Below are 17,745 nucleotides of genomic sequence, written 5' to 3' on the forward strand. Positions count from 1 at the left end.
TAACTCAGTTTTTACATTTAAAACCAATTTAGACTCATCTCTAAGGAAGGAAAATTATAGCTCATGAGAACCATTGGCCTAAGTATATATTCTTAACTCAGGATTTAAATCTCAAAACTACAACAAAATTAATCTGTCTTGTCTTTTCTTTTTTAGCTTTTCAGACAAACTATTCAGTGGAAAGGGCTTACATTTTCAGCCATCAGTTCTAGATTTTGGAATTCAGTAAGTATCTTTTCTTTGTAATTCTTAACAACTTGTTTTATTTGCATTTTTTGCTTTCAGGATATCATTTATATATACTTAAATATATTAATATAGTTCAAATGTATTTATATATGGCACATTTATATGTCTATATATAAAATGTTAAATACATTTTATGTATATTAGTAATATGAGGGATATTGATCCTGGGACTTGTTCAGAGGAATATTTTTGTGGAAGGGAGAATGTAAGATTGTTTTAGCCATTTCTTCAGTTTTGTTTTTTTTTTAAAGATTTTATTTATTCATTTGACAGACAGAGATCACAAGTAGGCAAAGAGGCAGGCAGAGAGAGAGGAAGGGAAGCAGGCTCCCTGCTGCTGAGCAGAGAGCCTGACTCGGGGCTCCATCCCAGGACCCTGAGATCATGACCTGAGCAGAAGGCAGAGGCTTTAACCCACTGAGGCACCCAGACACCCCGATTTCTTCAGTTTTTAATAAATACTCCTTATAATGTGATTGGAATTTAATAAGAAGTGATTGAAATTTAATAAGAAGTCAATATTAAGTGAGTGGAATTTAATAAGTCAGTATTGTTTTTCTATAACAAATCAAGTTATTTTATAGTGAAAAACCCTAAATATTGATGGTTTTGAAATTCTTTGCCTTAGATCCATTTGCTTGTTTTTACTGCTTGTTATGCTTTGTTATGCACAGTGCAGACATTAGTTGCTCCATTTCAGACTTTGGAGCAAAGTGGGGAAGACAGCATATGAGCTGCAGTTACGTACTCATCTTAAGTACGATGAAGCCCTCATGTTCAGAACCGTGAAGACGAAGGGAACATGACTTGAGTGTTGGTTGAGGGACGAATGTGGGAACTTGGAGAAGTTAGGAGAAGGGCGATGCTGAGCAGAAGGGAAAACTTAAGGACTCTTGTAGGCTGCAATGCTTACCGTGGTTGAAGTTGGAAACCTCGGGTGTTAAACACCCTGGATATAGAATGTCTTGGCTCTGAGGAGATACTGCGTCACGTTCGTAGAGTTTCAAGTATGGAAGTAAAAGTGTTTCAGGTGTTAGAGCCCCGCTTGCTTCAGTAGCCTGGAACATTAATTTCATGAAGAGCTGTTTTGCGTTACAAGAAGAGTTGGGTGAATGAAGTAGGCATGGTGCTGGGAGAGCATCTGGGTGCTCTCCTTGACCCATCTGGATTGCCTTCTTGCCCTTTGCTTCTGGTCAGCAAAAGGTTAGAGCTGCAGTAAAGGAGAAGGAATGTTAAACGTAAAAGTACCTTGTTGAGCTTTTAATGGTGATTCTGTGAAAGGAAGAAGAGAGGAAAGTGGGAAGGGTGCTGGCTGTCTTTACAATATTCTGGGTGTCTGCCTCTTTGTGTTTGAATTTGCACACTTTTACTGTTCAGTAAAGAAATGTTCAAAGCTGAATTTATGATACAACTTCACTGGTTTGAGATTCTGAGAGATTGCTTTACTTACGTGAAAAGTCTTTATTGTAAGCGGGAATTTTAATGCAGGACCTACTTTTACAAATACATATTATACAATATTGTCCATTACATTGTATGTTAACTAACAAATTTAAATAAAGATATAGAAGAGAAAAAAGAAAAAATATTACAGTCTGGTAGACATAGTAAAATGAATAGTAGTAAGTACAGTTAGATGAGGGTAACAACTCCAGTTGATGGGATGCTGACTATCATATATTTCCTCTTCAGTAAGATAAAAGTCCTGAGAACAGTGCACATGGATGGATGGATGTCTTGGCTACAAATGTTAACTGGCTATATGCATCCATTTCTGGCCCTGATAACTGGAAGCAGGTTGAAAAGCAAATGTTTTAAATGTTTTATTTACAAAGGTTATCACATTTTAGCCTTGTCTCACCTTTGGATGATTCAGTTTTATTTGTGTAGTACTTTATATTTCTCAAAGTACAGTTGTATCTCTTGTCCGCTGAGTCGTCTATCAATCCTAGAAGGATAGTGGAATAGTGGGGGCAGGCATTATCTGAGAGAGAGAGAGAGAGGCAGAGAGTTGTGTGTGTGTCATTTTCAAATTGTACTTGAGCATGAACTACAGATGCTCATGAATTTGGTGCTGAGCAGTAATGTTTTTTGCCCAAGGGCATTTCACTAGAAGTGACAGAATAAGTCTTCTGATTTCTAAGCCAGCATATACCTTTTCTTTTTTTTTTTCTTTTTTTTTTTTTTTTTGGTGAGCTCTAAGATACGATTATGGGAATAAATTATTTTTGCTAAAGTTTTTTAAAAATCTCGGTAAGAACAAATGGTAACCTAAATTAGAACGCTTATTTATTTTTTTTTTTAATTTTATTTATTTATTTGAGAAAGAGGGAACATGAGTGGGGTGAGGGGCAGAGGAAGAAGCCGGCTGCCCACTGAGCAGAGAGCCCAATGTGGGACTCAGTCAGGTCCTGGGATCATGACCTGAGCTGAAGGCAGATGCTTAACCAACTGAGCCACCCAGGCATCCCAGAACACTTCTAAAATTAGTCAAATTCTTCCTTACTTTTTACAAATGGTCTATTTTATAAGCATTAGATTCAAACTTCAGCCAGAGTTCTCCTCCTGATTTCTTCACTGCCTTTGTTCAGCTTTTGCTATTGTTTATTTCAGAGTTGACCTTGGGCAAATCCCATCCCTTTTCATCACTGCCGTTTCCCTCTGGGATGCAGAATCAGGATCTTGTTACTCACCTGCTTTCTGCCCACTTCTTAGGGTTTATTATAAGGGTTAATATTCCGCTGGTCTGGAGATTAAAAGTGCTAATCATTCATAAGAGATTTTAATCATTCTTTTGTAGTATTAAATTAGTAGAGTATCTTCCAGTTGTCACTAGTGACTGAAATTCTTATCCTCATAACACTTTTAAAAATAGAATTAAAAATAGAATAAAAATAGCACAGTGGTAACTAAGTCTGTGCTAGGTCTGGTGAGGTTTCTGGTGGATGCAGTCACGGGGCTCTGTAGAATTGCAGTTTGGGGTCTGATTTTTTTTTTAATTAATTTTTTTTTTTAATTTGACAGAGATCACAAGTAGGCAGAGAGGCAGGCAGAGACAGAGAGAGGAAGTGGGGTCTGATTTTCTAAAATGTTTTTGTTTGGGCAACATCTGTATTTTTTTAAACTAAACATCTTGTATTCCAGTGATACAAAGCTTTGAGGGTAAGTAGTAATAACTTTGCTGATTGAGTCTATTAGTTACATAAAACCTTAAATGATGGAGTCTTTATTTATTTAACTTAACTTAGTGAAGGGAGAAGGCAAATGTGAGCCCAGTACTCCCAAAGCAGAGCTCTCAGAGGTGACCCTTTACAGTAATATAAAAAATTTTAGTTGTATTAGGTAAGAACATTAAAAAAATAGTAATAATAGGGGCGCCTGGGTGGCTCAGTGGGTTAAAGCCTCTGCCTTCGGCTCAGGTCATGATCCCAGGGTCCTGGGATCGAGCCCCACATCGGGAGCTCTGCTCTGCAGGGAGCCCGCTTCCTCCTCTCTCTCTGCCTGCCTATCTGCCTAGTGTGATTTCTGTCAAATAAAATATTTTTAAAAAAAATAGTAATAATAAGTTTAAAAATCAAGAATCACATTAGTGTGTATTTTATTTATAACTGGATGTAAAGGACTTATTTTTTTTTTTTAAGATTTTTATTTATTTATTTGACAGAGAGAGATCACAAGTAGGCAGAGAGGCAGGCAGAGAGAGAGGAGGAAGCAGGCTCCCTGCTGAGCAGAGAGCCCGACGCGGGACTCGATCCCAGAACCCTGAGATCATGACCCGAGCCGAAGGCAGAGGCTTAACCCACTGAGCCACCCAGGCGCCCTAAAGGACTTATTTTTTAAAATACACATTGGTTGTATTAAATCTTCAGTAGAGACTTGTGATTAAAAGTAGGAAGTGTGGGGTACCTGAGTGGCTCAGTTGGTTAAACATCCGACTCTTAATATCGGCCTCAGGTCTTGATCTGAAGCCGATGAGTTCAAGCCCAGCACTAGCCTCTGTCCTGGGCATGAAGCTTACTTAAGAGAAAAAAAGGAAGAGGAAAAGCTGGAAGAGGAATATGAGGGTTTTGATGGCGGGATATGGTAGTTTAGAAATCCCATTGTCCATAAGACAACATGTACTTCATTTTCTCTAAAACATGCAATTCTTAGTATCACAGAAATCAGAATAAAATCAGAGAAATACAAGTATAATGTAGATGAATTTTTAATATAGAATATAGTTTTATTTCTAGGCCGTATTAAGGAGAGTGGTATATTTGGGTCTCTGCCTCTGAGGGCATTACGTCTGGAGAAGGGGCTTCAGTGAAATGTGTGTGGCTCTCTGTGTATGACCATGTGACTTAACTGGTAGGAATCCGAGGGGAAGGATTCCAGGGACCATGGCAGGGAGGCGGGCCCAGGTGGGCCAGTGATAGCTCCATTCCTTTGCAGTTCCTTTGCTCTCCTTGCAGCGGGTGGAAAGAGGAGGAAGGAAAATATCAGCGTGAGCATCCTCAGTGAGGGTGTTTGCTGGAAAGCAGATATCCTTACCTTATTACGCGAATGTTTTGAAATTATGTCTGAAACTTCTGTGTGTGTCTGTCTGTGGAGGGAGGAGCCAGAGCTTTCATCAGGATTTTCTGGAAGACTCATGATTCAAACGGATTAAGAGCAAGCACTGGAAAGTGCTGTTGAGTTTAGTTCTCAGAAGAATGGTCTTCAGCAACAGTTAAGTTTTCCTTTTATGAGACAGAATAAGGTCTCTTTGTGAGTAGAAATCCATCCTCCGCACCCCCCCGCCCCGAGCCTCTTTAAACTTATCACTCAGAGAAGAAACTCTCAAAAAACTTGGGTTTTTCTGTGAGTACAGTTTCTTATCCAAACCTGTTTTCATTTTGAATTAGAGCCCCATTAGGTGAGTACCTAGTTCCTACTCTGTATTTGCAAGCATTTAACGGCCTCTGCGGGTCGAATTCTTCCAACACCAAAGTCGGGGAGTTGTTACCATTGGTTGGCATAAGTGTCTCGTAAAGGAAAGGATTCTTTTAAAAGGCTTTGACTTGTGAATTAAATGTTTTATTAATAGCCGGATTTAATCACTGCTGCTTTTAGCTTTAATGAACACCAACAGCTTTCTGGGTTAAAAGCATATACATGTTGTGTGGGTGGAGGGGTGGGTGATGGCCGTATTTACGATCACACAGTCCATTGGTTTTTTTCTCCTTGTTCCCCTCCTAGGTTCCTGGGTCACCCTGCAGCAAAGATTCTCTATGCTTATAACCCTAGTAGGGATAGGGAGATCGTGGTGAATTCAGTGTTTACAGCTGCTAGACATTTTCATGTGCCTCCTGTTCATTGCAGGGTAAGTGTTGATATACTCTTGGAAACTATGCTGTGGCAGGCTGCCAGGCTTTCTTGCTTTCTTTGGCCTGCAGTTTTGACTTTCTGCTCCCTGTCTCCCCTTTTCCTGCTACCCACACTCTTTCCTTCTGCGTGTTTGCTTTAGCGTTTATTTTTTCAGTTGTCCATAATTTTGGTGGCTCTTGATATCTCCATGGGAAAAAAAAAAAGTTTAGAGTCTAAACAAGGTATAATGTTGTGTATGTAATAGGACTTTTTCATGGTTAAAGAAACTTAATATTACGGGTCTTGAAATAAAGACAAATGCTGAACCCTTTAGTAATCATCACAAGTTTTAGAGTTGTGATCTCTGCCTGGCAAACCTACTAGAACAGGACTCCTTTCTAAATGTAGGAATGGGAAGGAGTGAATGGCTCCTTATAAAGTTAATAGGCAGCAGAGAGCTACCAATCCCTGTTCTTCCTGGTTGTTTAGATTTCAGTGGTCTTTAACTTTGAGTGAAGATCCCAGTTACTAGTGGGTTTTATTTGTTTATTTAGCTTACTGATGTCTACCCGATACACTTTTTTTCCTTTTAAGTATGGGACCAAGGAGATGGTGCAGCACGGAGCCCAGTATTTTGTTTTTGATAGTCTAGATAAACGCCGCTCCTGACTTTGATTAGGAATTGGCAAGTTTGTACATTGGTGGCTCCTTTTACTTAAGTGGAGTTAGAACTGTGTTTGGTAAAGGCCATTGAACACATCGGTGCAGAAGACGAAGGAAAAGGAAGAAGGCAAGGGCATAGGATTCCCAATCTGAAGTGAAGGGACTCGGCAGCTGCCTTGTGGTAAGTCTGTGGTGTGTTCTTTGATAACAACTCTTCGATGATGGATTTTGATCCATTTGGTGATTCTCAGGGATTCATGATACTTCTGAATCAAGGGTATAGAATAGGCATCTGTTAGGGGAAATTGTCAAAAAGGAAGTCTCCAAAAGACATTTTTTTACAGAGGTTCATTCCAAATGGCTAATTTGGTACCTTCCTTTTAGGTAATTCCAGCAATGGGGAAAACATCCTTCAGAATTATTTTCTTACCTACTGAAGAAGGAAGCATTGAAAGTTCTTTATTTATTAATACCTCCTCCTATGGAGTCCTTCCCTATCACGTAAGTAACTTTCCCCTCTCGCCCCTTGATTTGGTTGTTGATTTAACAGGGGGGTTTGGGTATTTTATAAAAGACTTTTGTAAATATTGCTGCCTGGTTTATGTGATTAGAATACAAGATTGTTAGTGATGTAAAGTCGCCAGCTTTCCTGCTTCTTCTCCCTGCCATGCTATACACAGTTGGCTGTCTTGGGCCCAGAGCACAGAGCTGTAACTCTCACTAAGGATCTTTGAAGGGCATTGGAACAAAACCAAGAAGTCCACCATATTATATTTTTATTATAAGATCGAGTGGACTTTCAGAGCTCTGCCCTGACCTCATGCACAGTCCAGAGGGAGGAGCTATAAAGGCAGTCCCTAGTGCTTCTGCCTCCTTCCTTCCTGGGCTTGGGAATATTTCTCATCAGGGGATATGGATTTCATGTTTTGAGGGGACCAGTTCTCAGGGAGCTCGCTGTTCATATCAAGGCACCAGGGATGGAAGGTGAAGAATCTTTTTGTTGTTGTTCACGAAGTAGTTAGGAATATTTATCTTAAGTGGTATCTGACATCTTTAATAGTATGTGACATTAAGCCAAGATCTATCATTTTTATGGTTAGTTCTTACTGGTTTCCATTAAACACTTGGTCCCATACCAAAAAAAATTATTTATTTCTGCAAAGGTTTGCTACAGTGAGGAACATTCAGCTTAAATATAGCAACTTTTATTGCTTTCTTTTGTAGACAAAAATACATATAATAATTGGATTAATAGAGTCTTACAGGCCACAGTGGTGAATACAGATTTCCTTTCAAAAGGTATTTTAACATTATGGCAAATATGTTTCAAAATGAATAGGGGAATAATTAACTTTTTTTTTTTTTTTTTCTGAAGGTATCTGGAATTGGCACTCGAAGAGTCTCTACAGAAGGGTCTTCAAAGCAGCTACCCAACGCTTACTTTCTGCTTCCACAGGTTCAGAGCATTCGACTTTCACAGACACAGGTAATTTTAATAGATTTATTTTGAATTCCGGTACGCACTAAACTTCGTAGTCCTCTAAATCAAGGTATCCTTTGCTGCCCTTTTTATATAGGATTGTTAGAGATGTTAAACCCACCAGGTTGCAGAATTGGGATTTTACTATTTTTTGCTTTTTTGAAAAAAAAATCCTGATATGTATAGAAATAATATACATATGTGAAGTGTCAGTGGAATCCATGTACTTCTTGTGAAAGGCTGTATAATCTATAGTGTTGCTTTGCCATAGTTAGCTTAATCTTGTTTTTGATCATTTGAAATGTTTCCAGTTTTTCTTTATTATTACCATTAGGCCATGTACAAGTTTTATGAGTTTCTTTATTTCCTTTTTGGCTTACCTGTTTCCTTGGGGTATGTTTTGTAAGGAGAGATTCCGTAGTTAAAGTGTATGAACCATTTTATAGAGCTTGTTAAATCTTGCCAGGTTGCTTTTCAGGAAGACAGAACCTCTGTGGTCACCAGTAATGGTATTTTTTCAGGAATGTCTTACTGTCTTCCCCTCTCCCTGCTTCCAGTCTTTACTGAGTGGATCTTAGTGGAAAGAAACACTGTCGATGTTTTAGAGTGTGTATCCAGTCGACCCTTGAACAGTGCAGAGGTTCTGGGGGCCCATCTCCTATGCAGTTCAAAATCTGAGTATAACTTTTGACTCCCTAGAAACTTAACTACTAATAGCCTACTGTTGACCAGAAGCCCTATAGATAACATAGTTGACTAACATGTTTTCTGTGTTGTAGATGTTATATACTGTATTCTTACAAAAAAGTAAGCTAGAGAAAATGTTATTAAAATCATAAGAGAAAATCCATTTACAGTACTGTACTCTATCAAAAAAGAATTTGCATGTAAGTGGACCTATATAGTTCAACTTCTGTTGTTCAGGGGTCAAGTGTAATGATAATTTAATGTTCTTTCAATATGCGTTTCATTAATAGGGTATAGAGTTTGACCAGTTTTCCCTCTAGACTTATTTCCTGGTGACTACAGATAACTTTGTAAATGGAGAAAACTCTTGAACCAATGTAGGATGAACTTTTCCACCTTACCTACCCTTTTTTTTCTGATTAGTGAATAAAGAACATTGCTTAGAACTTTGTGTAGGTCACAGTAGTACGTACCTGGGGCTTTCCTTCATTCAATAGTCTTCTTGAGCCTCTACTATGGGCATGCACTGTTTTAGCATTTCCATCTTCTTGTAGCTTCCCTCCCAATGGGAAGACAAGCAAAACTGATTTACCTGTAATGGAATGTCTGGGAGATTTGTCATCATTTTAGATAATTATTGGGGATTTTTAGTATTATTTTTATTTTTATAAAATTGAATAACACGCCTTCCTAGGATTTTAAGGACAATTATTTAAGGTTTGCAAATTTGGATTTGGTTTAAATCCTCAAACCATTGGGGATCTATTGAAAGGTTTCAAGCATAAGAATAGCATGATGTGACTTGCATTTTTGTAGGGGTTGAAAGGCTGGAGTAAATGTTACTTGCATATGCTGATAGCGTAGGTTTTTCCTGCTGAACATTTTTAGCCTTATCTCAGGGCCCTCCTTCAGCAAAGGGGGCCCACTGCGAATGGCCACGTTTCTCTGGTTACTGAGACTGGAAGCTTTGAATGCCAGATTCCGTATTAGTGGTAATAAAAGTATTGAAACAGAGACAGGTGTTCAGATATCTTAGTTAATAGGGGTTAATTGAAAGAAGACAAGGGGGTAAGTAAGGGAGAGAGGCAGTGACCCTGGTGGCCTCTCCACGAGATCTGCTGGAGACTTTGTTATGAAGAGAGCTTTCATGTTAGGTGCTGTACCCGGCAGACCTTGTCTGCTAACCATGATGCCCACTGCCCTTTCCTGGGTCCAGGCTGTCATCATCTCTCTCCCGGCAACACTGATGGACCCGTAACAGACCTGCCAGTGTCTACTCTGCCTTTTCAAAAGTCTCTGTCCCCCCAATGCAAATTGGACCACACGTGGGATGTGATAAAATGCACTACATTTAAGAGTTTGTAGCTAAAACTCAAATTTGGGAGGCTGATCTTTGTTAGAAACCAGTATTTTGAAGATCTGAATATCAAAAAATATCTCTTAAAAGACAACTATTTTAAATCTTCTATTTTTACTGTGATTCAGAAAAAAGGAAACTGTATTTTTCAAGGCTTACTATATCAAAAAAAAAAGTACAACATTAAACTAAAGAAATCATTATGGCATTCCTCAGAAAAATTCTGACTGTGATATTTCTGCATGGAAACTGCATACATATATTTGTGTGTTGTGTTTTAAGTGGGAATAAAATTGCCAGCTAACCTTCCTCAGAAAGAAACGTCTTCGTTTTGATATTCTCTCTGTCTCAAGTTTTCTTCATTCTGTTTTTTTGGTCGAAAACCCAACATCTGGGGGCGCCTGAGTGGCTCAGTCATTAAGTGGCTGCCTTTGGCTCAGGTCATGATCCCAGGGTCTTGGGATCGAGCCCCGCATCCGGCTCTCTGCTCAGCGGGGAGCCTGCCTCCTCCTCTCTCTCTGCCTGCCTCTCTGCCTACTTGTGATATCTCCTGTCAAATAAATAAATAAAATCTTTAAAAAAAAAAAAAAGTCTAAAAAAAGAAAACCCAACATCTGGGTAGTAGTTGAGTTCAGCTTCCTTCAAATGGAAATAGAGCGTCTTTTTATGAGAAGGTACTCATAAAATCACCTCTGGCTCAGTTTAGAGCTGGAAGATCGTCCACTAGAAGGCTGGGGAGTAAGAAGGCTTAGGCAGATATTAGGATGTCCTCAACTTTGCTTTCACTTACCTCCTTCCTCCAGATGAAAAGAAATAACTTTATTGTGTTTAGGAATAAAATTTGAAGTTGAGAGGAGAAATACAACTGCTTCCTGTGAGTCCACTGAATCCTAAGAGAACTGAGACTAAGGTGATAACAACCATTTACCATTTAAAAGAATTCTCACTCAAACAATAAGAGGGCCAAATGACTTTTAGATTTCTTTGTTTGAATAAAAGGTACAACCTGCTTATATGTTCCGGTTCATGTCACATCTGAGCCTAAATAGAGTTGGATTTCAGTTTAACTGCGTATTAAAAAAAATTACCTGGCTCAAACATAGGTAACAGGAGACAAAGACATGCACACAAGGATTCACCCAAGGATTCCTGAATATAAAGTGTCTATAAGGTGAAGGCTCCAAAGTGAGCAGATGCTGCTTGATTCTGCCGAGCTATACACTTGCTGATCAGAGAAGGGAAAACAGGAGTGTTTTGCAAAGCTAGGAGCATTGTTCAGCAAATGCGCTTCTGGTGCTGTGTGGAGGAGACAGAAATGAAACGGCATTTTTAACATGACCATGAGCTAGTGCTTCAAAACATGAAAGAAATTTGAGTTGTTGACCTCCTGAGTTGTCAGGAGGATCACGGAAGGCATCAGCTGCTTTGCAGCTGCAAACCCAACACAGTTCCATGGTGAGAAATTAAGTTGGAAGTAATCAAGAGACAGCTGTGTACAGTTGCAGAGCACTGTGACGTGTATGGCCTCACACACCTGATGCAGGTGCCTCCACTGTAACTCAGATGTCAAGAAGCAGAATGAGGTTTTGGTCATGTGCAGGATGGCTAGGAGCATGGAGCTCAGTACGAATAGTGAAAACTGTTCGTGCCTGTCCCTCACTTAGAACCTCAGCTCCGCAGGGCAGGGCAGAGACCATTGCTTTACTGACCCATCGTAGGTGCTCAAATAACAGGCATCAGCATGACTGTGTGAAAGTCATTTTTTTTTTTTTTTAAGATTTTATTATTTATTTATTTGACAGAGAGAGAGATCACAAGTAGACAGAGAGAGAGGAGAAAGCAGGCTCCATGCTGAGCAGAGAGCCCGATGTGGGACTCGATCCCAGGACCCTGGGATCATGACCTGAGCCGAAGGCAGCGGCTTTAACCCACTGAGCCACCCAGGCGCCCCTGTGAAAGTCATTTTTACACATCCTGGGATAAACAGGAAAATTATTACCAAATAAGATTATGGAGTACAAAAATGTACATCGTTTCAAGGAGACTTTAGGGAGATTGCTAGAAAAAAAGTATTTAAATAGGTCATTAATGGAGAGCTAGGGCTACACAGGGAGGCTTCTGGAACCTTTGGGTTAAATTGCATGATTATAAACCATTTTTCCCAACATGCTGTGCATTACGTCTCCAGGACTTATTCCTTTTATAATCAGGAGTTTGTACCTTTTGACCACTGTCACCCATTCTGCTGCCCCTACATATCCCACCTCGGGCAATCATGAATCTGTTCTCTCTGAGTTCAGTTGTTGTGTGTGTGTGTGTGTGTGTGTGGTTTTTTTCCCCATAGAGTCCACATATAAGTGAGCCATATTTGTTTTTCTCTGTCTTATTTCTCTTAGTATAATGCTCTCCGGGTCCATCCATGTTGTTGCAAATGGCAGGCTTTCCTTCTTTTTTATGACTGAATAATATTCCATTTTATATACATATCACATTTTCTTATCCACTCAAGTGTTGACAGACACTTAGATGGTTTCGCTGTCTTACCCATGATTAAAAAAAAAAAAAATGCTCGGGTGGCTCAGTCGGTTAAGCATCCAACTCTTGATCTTAGCTCTAGTCTTGGTCCCACAGTCATGAGTTCAAGCCCCATGTGTTGGGCCCCACCCTGAGCATGGAGCCTACTTAAAAGAAAATGCTACAATGAACATGAAAGTGCAGATATTTTTCCCAGTTGGTGTTTTCATTTCCTTTGGATAAATACTCAGAAGTCAAATTGCTGGATCATAGGGTAGTTCTGTTTTTAGTATTTTAGAGAATGGTTGTATTGGTTCCATAGTGGCTGCCCCGGTTTACATCCCCACCAACCACCAATGGTGCACTAGGACTCCCTTTTCTCCGCATTCTTATAAACTGTGTATATGCGTATGAAGAAGTGAATGTTGATGGAAGACAGGGGAGCTCTTTCCACTGGGGATCTGCTAGCTATACTGAGTTTTTCAGATACAGGAGGTTGTCACAGCTCTTTCCTCACACTTCCTTAAAATTGCTTCCTGGGGTAACAACTAGAGACTTTATGGCATCAGAACACCTTTGCTCATATATCCTTGCCACTCGCTGCAGATTACCTCATGCAAATATACTGTGACGGCTTGTTCACTTCTGGAAACAGAAGTGTGTGTGTGTGTGATTCGTCTTCTCTCTAGATTCTTACTGGCCTGGTGTGTTGTAGCGGCTGCCGCGTTCCGTGGAGAGGAGGGTGTATGTTCTGTCAGTCTGCTGCACATGTGTGTCTGCTCTTAGGAAGAAAGTAGGGGAACATGAGGACTTGAGATTGCTTTTAACTTTTCAAACCTTCTCATCTGGTCCTTCATTTTCATTTATTTTGCCCTTTATGAAGTAAGGGTTCCTAGCAGGTGAGAAGTCACTGTTACAGTGGGTCCCAGTAAGAGTCTGATGTCCTTCTCCTTTTGTTGTAGTCTTGTCATTATTTGGCCCTTGGCTTTTTCTGGTCATTCTCTGCTCCAGTGCGTGTGACACACCACTGCTCCAGCATTCTTTAAAGCAGTGTCGCTCAGCGCTTCCCTGGGCTCTGTACTAGCTGACTCCCAGAGTTTGGCGTAGGAGGCCCTTGGCCTCTGCTTCAGCTTCCTCGGCAGCCCCAGATGTCCCCCCCTTTCCTCCTCCACACTGGCCTCCAAAACTGCTCACTGTCAGAATATGCCATCCCTTCTTACATACTGCCTTCCCTTCATAAGCTCTCACCCCCTCTAACTCTCACGGTCCTTCTCATTCCATCCTTTGAGACTCAGTTTGGGTATCACCCCCTCTGCAGGCTTCCCAGGGTCCCAGGTGAACCCGTGCTCCAGGCCCCACGGCACGTTTTTCAGGCCCTTGCTTGGACATTGGGGCCCTGGCCCTCTATCATCTCTCTCCCGTGCTCTTCCATGAGGCTATCTGGGACAGGGCCTGTTTCCTTTTCCTTTTTACAATCTCACCATCAGTGTAGTGTTTAGTGCACTGAGGGCCCCAGAGTTTTTAATAGAAAGGTGAGTCAGTGGGCGTCTGACTTGAGATCCCCAAATAGCGTATCTACCTGTTGTTCCCTGTAAGATTTGTATGACTTCACCTTTTCACGACATCAGCCATGCTGACCTTCACCAGATTTACTCCCAGGGCAGGTGGTAATATTCTTATTTTAGAAATTGTAGAAGAGACTCAGAGTTTAAGTTACTTGGTGGAGGCTGAAAGCAGAATAGGGATCCATAGCACAACTCAGTCTGCTGTAGGATTTTCTCAGATGTAGGAAGCATCGTGATGACTCTCATATCTATGGAGTCTGTAATTCATGGTCCACAAAACACAAACAGCAAGTGAAATGTGGTTTTGGGCCACATTTTTATAATGGTAATAAAACCGTAGAAACACCTTAAAGGCTCAACAATAGAGGGAGGATTTGTTTGTTTGTTTTTTTAATATTTTTAAAAATATTTTAAAATATTTTATTTATTTGACAGAAATCACAACTAGGCAGAGAAACAGGCAGAGAGAGAGGAGGACTCTGGGATCGTGACCTGAGCCGAAGTCGGAGGTTTTCACCCACTGAGCCACCCAGGCGCCCCTAGAGGGAGGATTTGATGAGTTTGATTACATCAGTATGGCAGACTATTAAGTGATTCTTCCAAGTTATAGTCATGGTGCTTAACTTGACAAGTGAATAGTAGAATAGAAGGTAGGCTCTACTTGATGATTATAACTGTAAGATAGAAGGCGGGATAGAATACATAAATAGAGTTGTGTTAGGCTTGTGAAAAGTGAAAGTTTTTATTTTTTAATTTTTTTACAGTGCTATTTTGGTTCTAAACCACTGAGATTTGAGGAGTGTTTCTGTGGTTTATTTGGGCATAATTCAAAGAATATTTGAAACTGGCATTGTCTCAGAATCTGGCCTAGAGTCTCACTGTCACAATAGGCTTGTCTCCGAGATTTACAAGGACTTAAGTTATTGTTATTAGGATCATTGTAAAATAATGTTTATTGCTAAAAATAAAATGGTAAGTCAAACTGGGAAACCCAGAGAAGTTTTGAAGTGAGAGGAAAGCCCATGACACACAGTCTCAGCAGTTAAAGGGGTATGTGTGTCCTAACATGGTATCATATTACCAAATTATCTAAAAGTGAGATTGTGGTTACAAACAATTACAATATAATCATTAGATAAGGTGGAGGGGACCAGAGGACTGAAAACTTAGAGGTAAGACCCAAGACCACGATTATCCTTGGCAACAAGAACCAGGACCAATGTTTTATCATCTGCTCTCAGTGTGCTTTCTGAGTGTGCATGCCTGTGATGAGGGTTCCCCTTCCCCACCACAGTCTAGTGTTGCTGGACAGTGTGAAGGAGAGCTTCTCTCTGGGTATGCAGTGTGATACCTAATGCGCTTCAGACCAGGAGTTCCTAGCCTTTTCAGATGGACACAGCCCTCACTTTTGGAGTGGTGATGTCAGGCCCTTGTGCCTGCCTGGGACAGGTGTCGGGCAAGTGTTGCTTGGAGCCCCATGCCTGCCAGGCTGGGGGAGGGTGCCCTGGGGTGCTTTCCTGCTTCTCGCCTCCAAGGTGCTGATCCCTGTTAATTAAGTGTGGCAATCTGAAAGGGAATCTGAAAGGGAATCTAAAATCACCATGGGGAGGGGACCAAGGGAAAGTCTTTTCAATCAGGATTCCACAAAAGAGAAGGGGGCACATTTCTCACTAAGTTGCAAGAGTCTGATCTAGGATTTGGAGATGGAAGATAGAGAACTAGGAAATGTAACCTCTCTTAGCGGCCCTGTTTTCTTGATGGGCTTCCGTAATTAGTTAAATGGAAGAAACAGATTTTCTGAATGTGATAGCCGAGAATGCCTACAAGTCTGTGTCATCAATAATGTATTTAATACATTGTGTGATAAAAGTTATTTGATTTTTTTTTTTTACATAATACGATACAGTGTCAGTCTCTGTGCATTTTTAAAATTGATACTGGACATTAAGAGAAGGACAAAAGAGTACTAATATCTCAATAATGAATACAGTGCGACAGAAAATAGTACATATAGGGAGCAAGTGAGGAGCATTTGCATGAATGAATATGACTTTTAAAAGCAAGGGAATTGGGAAAAAAGCAAGGAATTGCTTAATTTTATACCTTTTCCCTTTTTCATCTCATCCCAATGAGGATGATTCAGGGGGATGGGACTGTGGGAAGTGGAGAACAGGGGGCTGGTGAGTGGAAGGAAGGGAAGGGAAGGGAAAGACTGGAGGGAGAAATGCCTGGATGTGTGGAGGTGGGTATCTCTTCCTTCTGTTCGACAGAGCAGGGAGTCCCTCCCCTCCGTCTTCTCCCTGTTGCTTCTCTAAAATCTCTGCTGTCTTGGCAGGAGCGAACAGTGTTCTTGGAGAGCAATTACCTGGTCGATTCTTTAACTCGGTGCTTACTTTGTTTCTTTTCTGCCTCCCAGGAGAATTGGCTGGCTCCTTATGGAAAACCCTGAGAGAGTCCTAGCATAATAAATACAGTATTCAGAAGTTTCTGTTTTTAAATATGTATTTTCCTTCGCCAAGATTATAAGCTCCTCAAGAGCAGGAATCCTGTCTTAGCCAGTATTTGTTTTCTTATTACCTAGCACAGTCTGGCCGTATACCACGCGGTGAATTAATGACCTTCAAAGGAAAAAACTATAATTTCAGCTATTTATGAACTTAAGAGACAAGAATCTTTTTTGACTTCTTTCAAACATTAATTATGTTAGAATATTCTAGAAACTTTTGTTGGGGTACTTGAAGATGCCCAACAAATAACGCCTGTATTCCTGGCCAAGTTCTAAACTAGTGGACATGCAGTTAGGGGTGGTGCCTGGGTGGCTCAGTAAGTTAAGTGTCCAACTTTTGATCTCAGTTCAGGTCTTGATCTCAGGGTTGTGAGTTCAAGCACCACACTGGGCTTCATGCCAGGCATGGATAATACTTAAAAAAAGAAAATGAGAAGTCAGGGAACCAAAATGCCACTGTCATATTGCTGATAAGCCACATTCTTGTGTATCAGCTGAGCTCAGAGAGCAAGTTACCAACTCTCTGTTCCATTGGGTAGATCACAGGGTGGCCCATCAGAAGGGAGTTTTGAGTCTGAAGGACAGACACTCTTCTCAAGAGTAGAGAGGAAAGAAACCAGCTCCTCTGTGAGCCCCTACCCTTCTCTGCGCTGTCCTCAGCCTCAGCACAGCATCATGTTCTATTGCCCATGACAGGCAGCCCCTTCTACGTCCAAGGGGAGAGGAAGAGTTGGGGCAACAGGACAGGTGAATTTAGGGAAAGACAATCGTTTCCTTGTAACATTCCTCAGTTTTTGTACCTGTGACCCACTGGGCTTGCCTGTTACCAAGATGGGGTTCTCTTTTCCTCTGGCAAGGAGATCAGCAGACTCCTGGCAACTGTGCTCCCACTGTCCTTAGTCTGTTCCTTCTCCCACTGGAACCAAACCCTCATTTCTTTGATCCTCCTCAGACTGCTGGGGAGCATTGCTGAGTTTGCCTCCTGAAAGTTCTGAGACAGATTAGAATAATTCACTAATGGTCCGTTCCAAAGGCACACTGCAATCAAGGTTGAAAGTTCATGTCCTCATCTGTTTCCCATTCTGAATTCTTTTCAAGTATGATATTGAATACAGCTTATCAGAGTTTTTGCAGTGGTATCAAATAACAGAATTAAGATACTCCAGTAAAAAAATACCAGCCATATAAGTATGTCCCATCATAGAGATTATAGTGTAGTGAATAAGGTGAATTCTAAAACCACATCACCTGGGTAAAAATCTTGGTCACCTCTGAGTGACCTTAGCCAAATTACCTAACCTCTTTGTGTCTTAATTTATCTAAAATACATAATAATAGAGTACTTCATAGGATTGCTGTAGCAGTAGAACTAGTACCTGAACCCTAACTAAAATTT

The 17,745-nt window shown here is 40.6% G+C and overlaps 1 protein-coding gene across 1 annotated transcript in view; it reads left to right on the forward strand.

Moving 5' to 3' along the window:
* Positions 1 to 17,745, forward strand: part of TMEM131L (transmembrane 131 like) — a 157,410-nt gene that overhangs the window by 80,356 nt on the left and 59,309 nt on the right. Inside the window, exons 4-7 of the mRNA XM_045996799.1 lie at positions 157 to 225; positions 5,470 to 5,593; positions 6,625 to 6,741; positions 7,616 to 7,726. Of these exons, the coding sequence (XP_045852755.1) occupies positions 157 to 225; positions 5,470 to 5,593; positions 6,625 to 6,741; positions 7,616 to 7,726 (421 nt within the window). The remainder of the gene's footprint in view (positions 1 to 156; positions 226 to 5,469; positions 5,594 to 6,624; positions 6,742 to 7,615; positions 7,727 to 17,745) is intronic.

Source organism: Meles meles, chromosome 2, assembly GCF_922984935.1.
Source record: "Meles meles chromosome 2, mMelMel3.1 paternal haplotype, whole genome shotgun sequence".
Lineage (NCBI taxonomy): Eukaryota > Metazoa > Chordata > Mammalia > Carnivora > Mustelidae > Meles > Meles meles.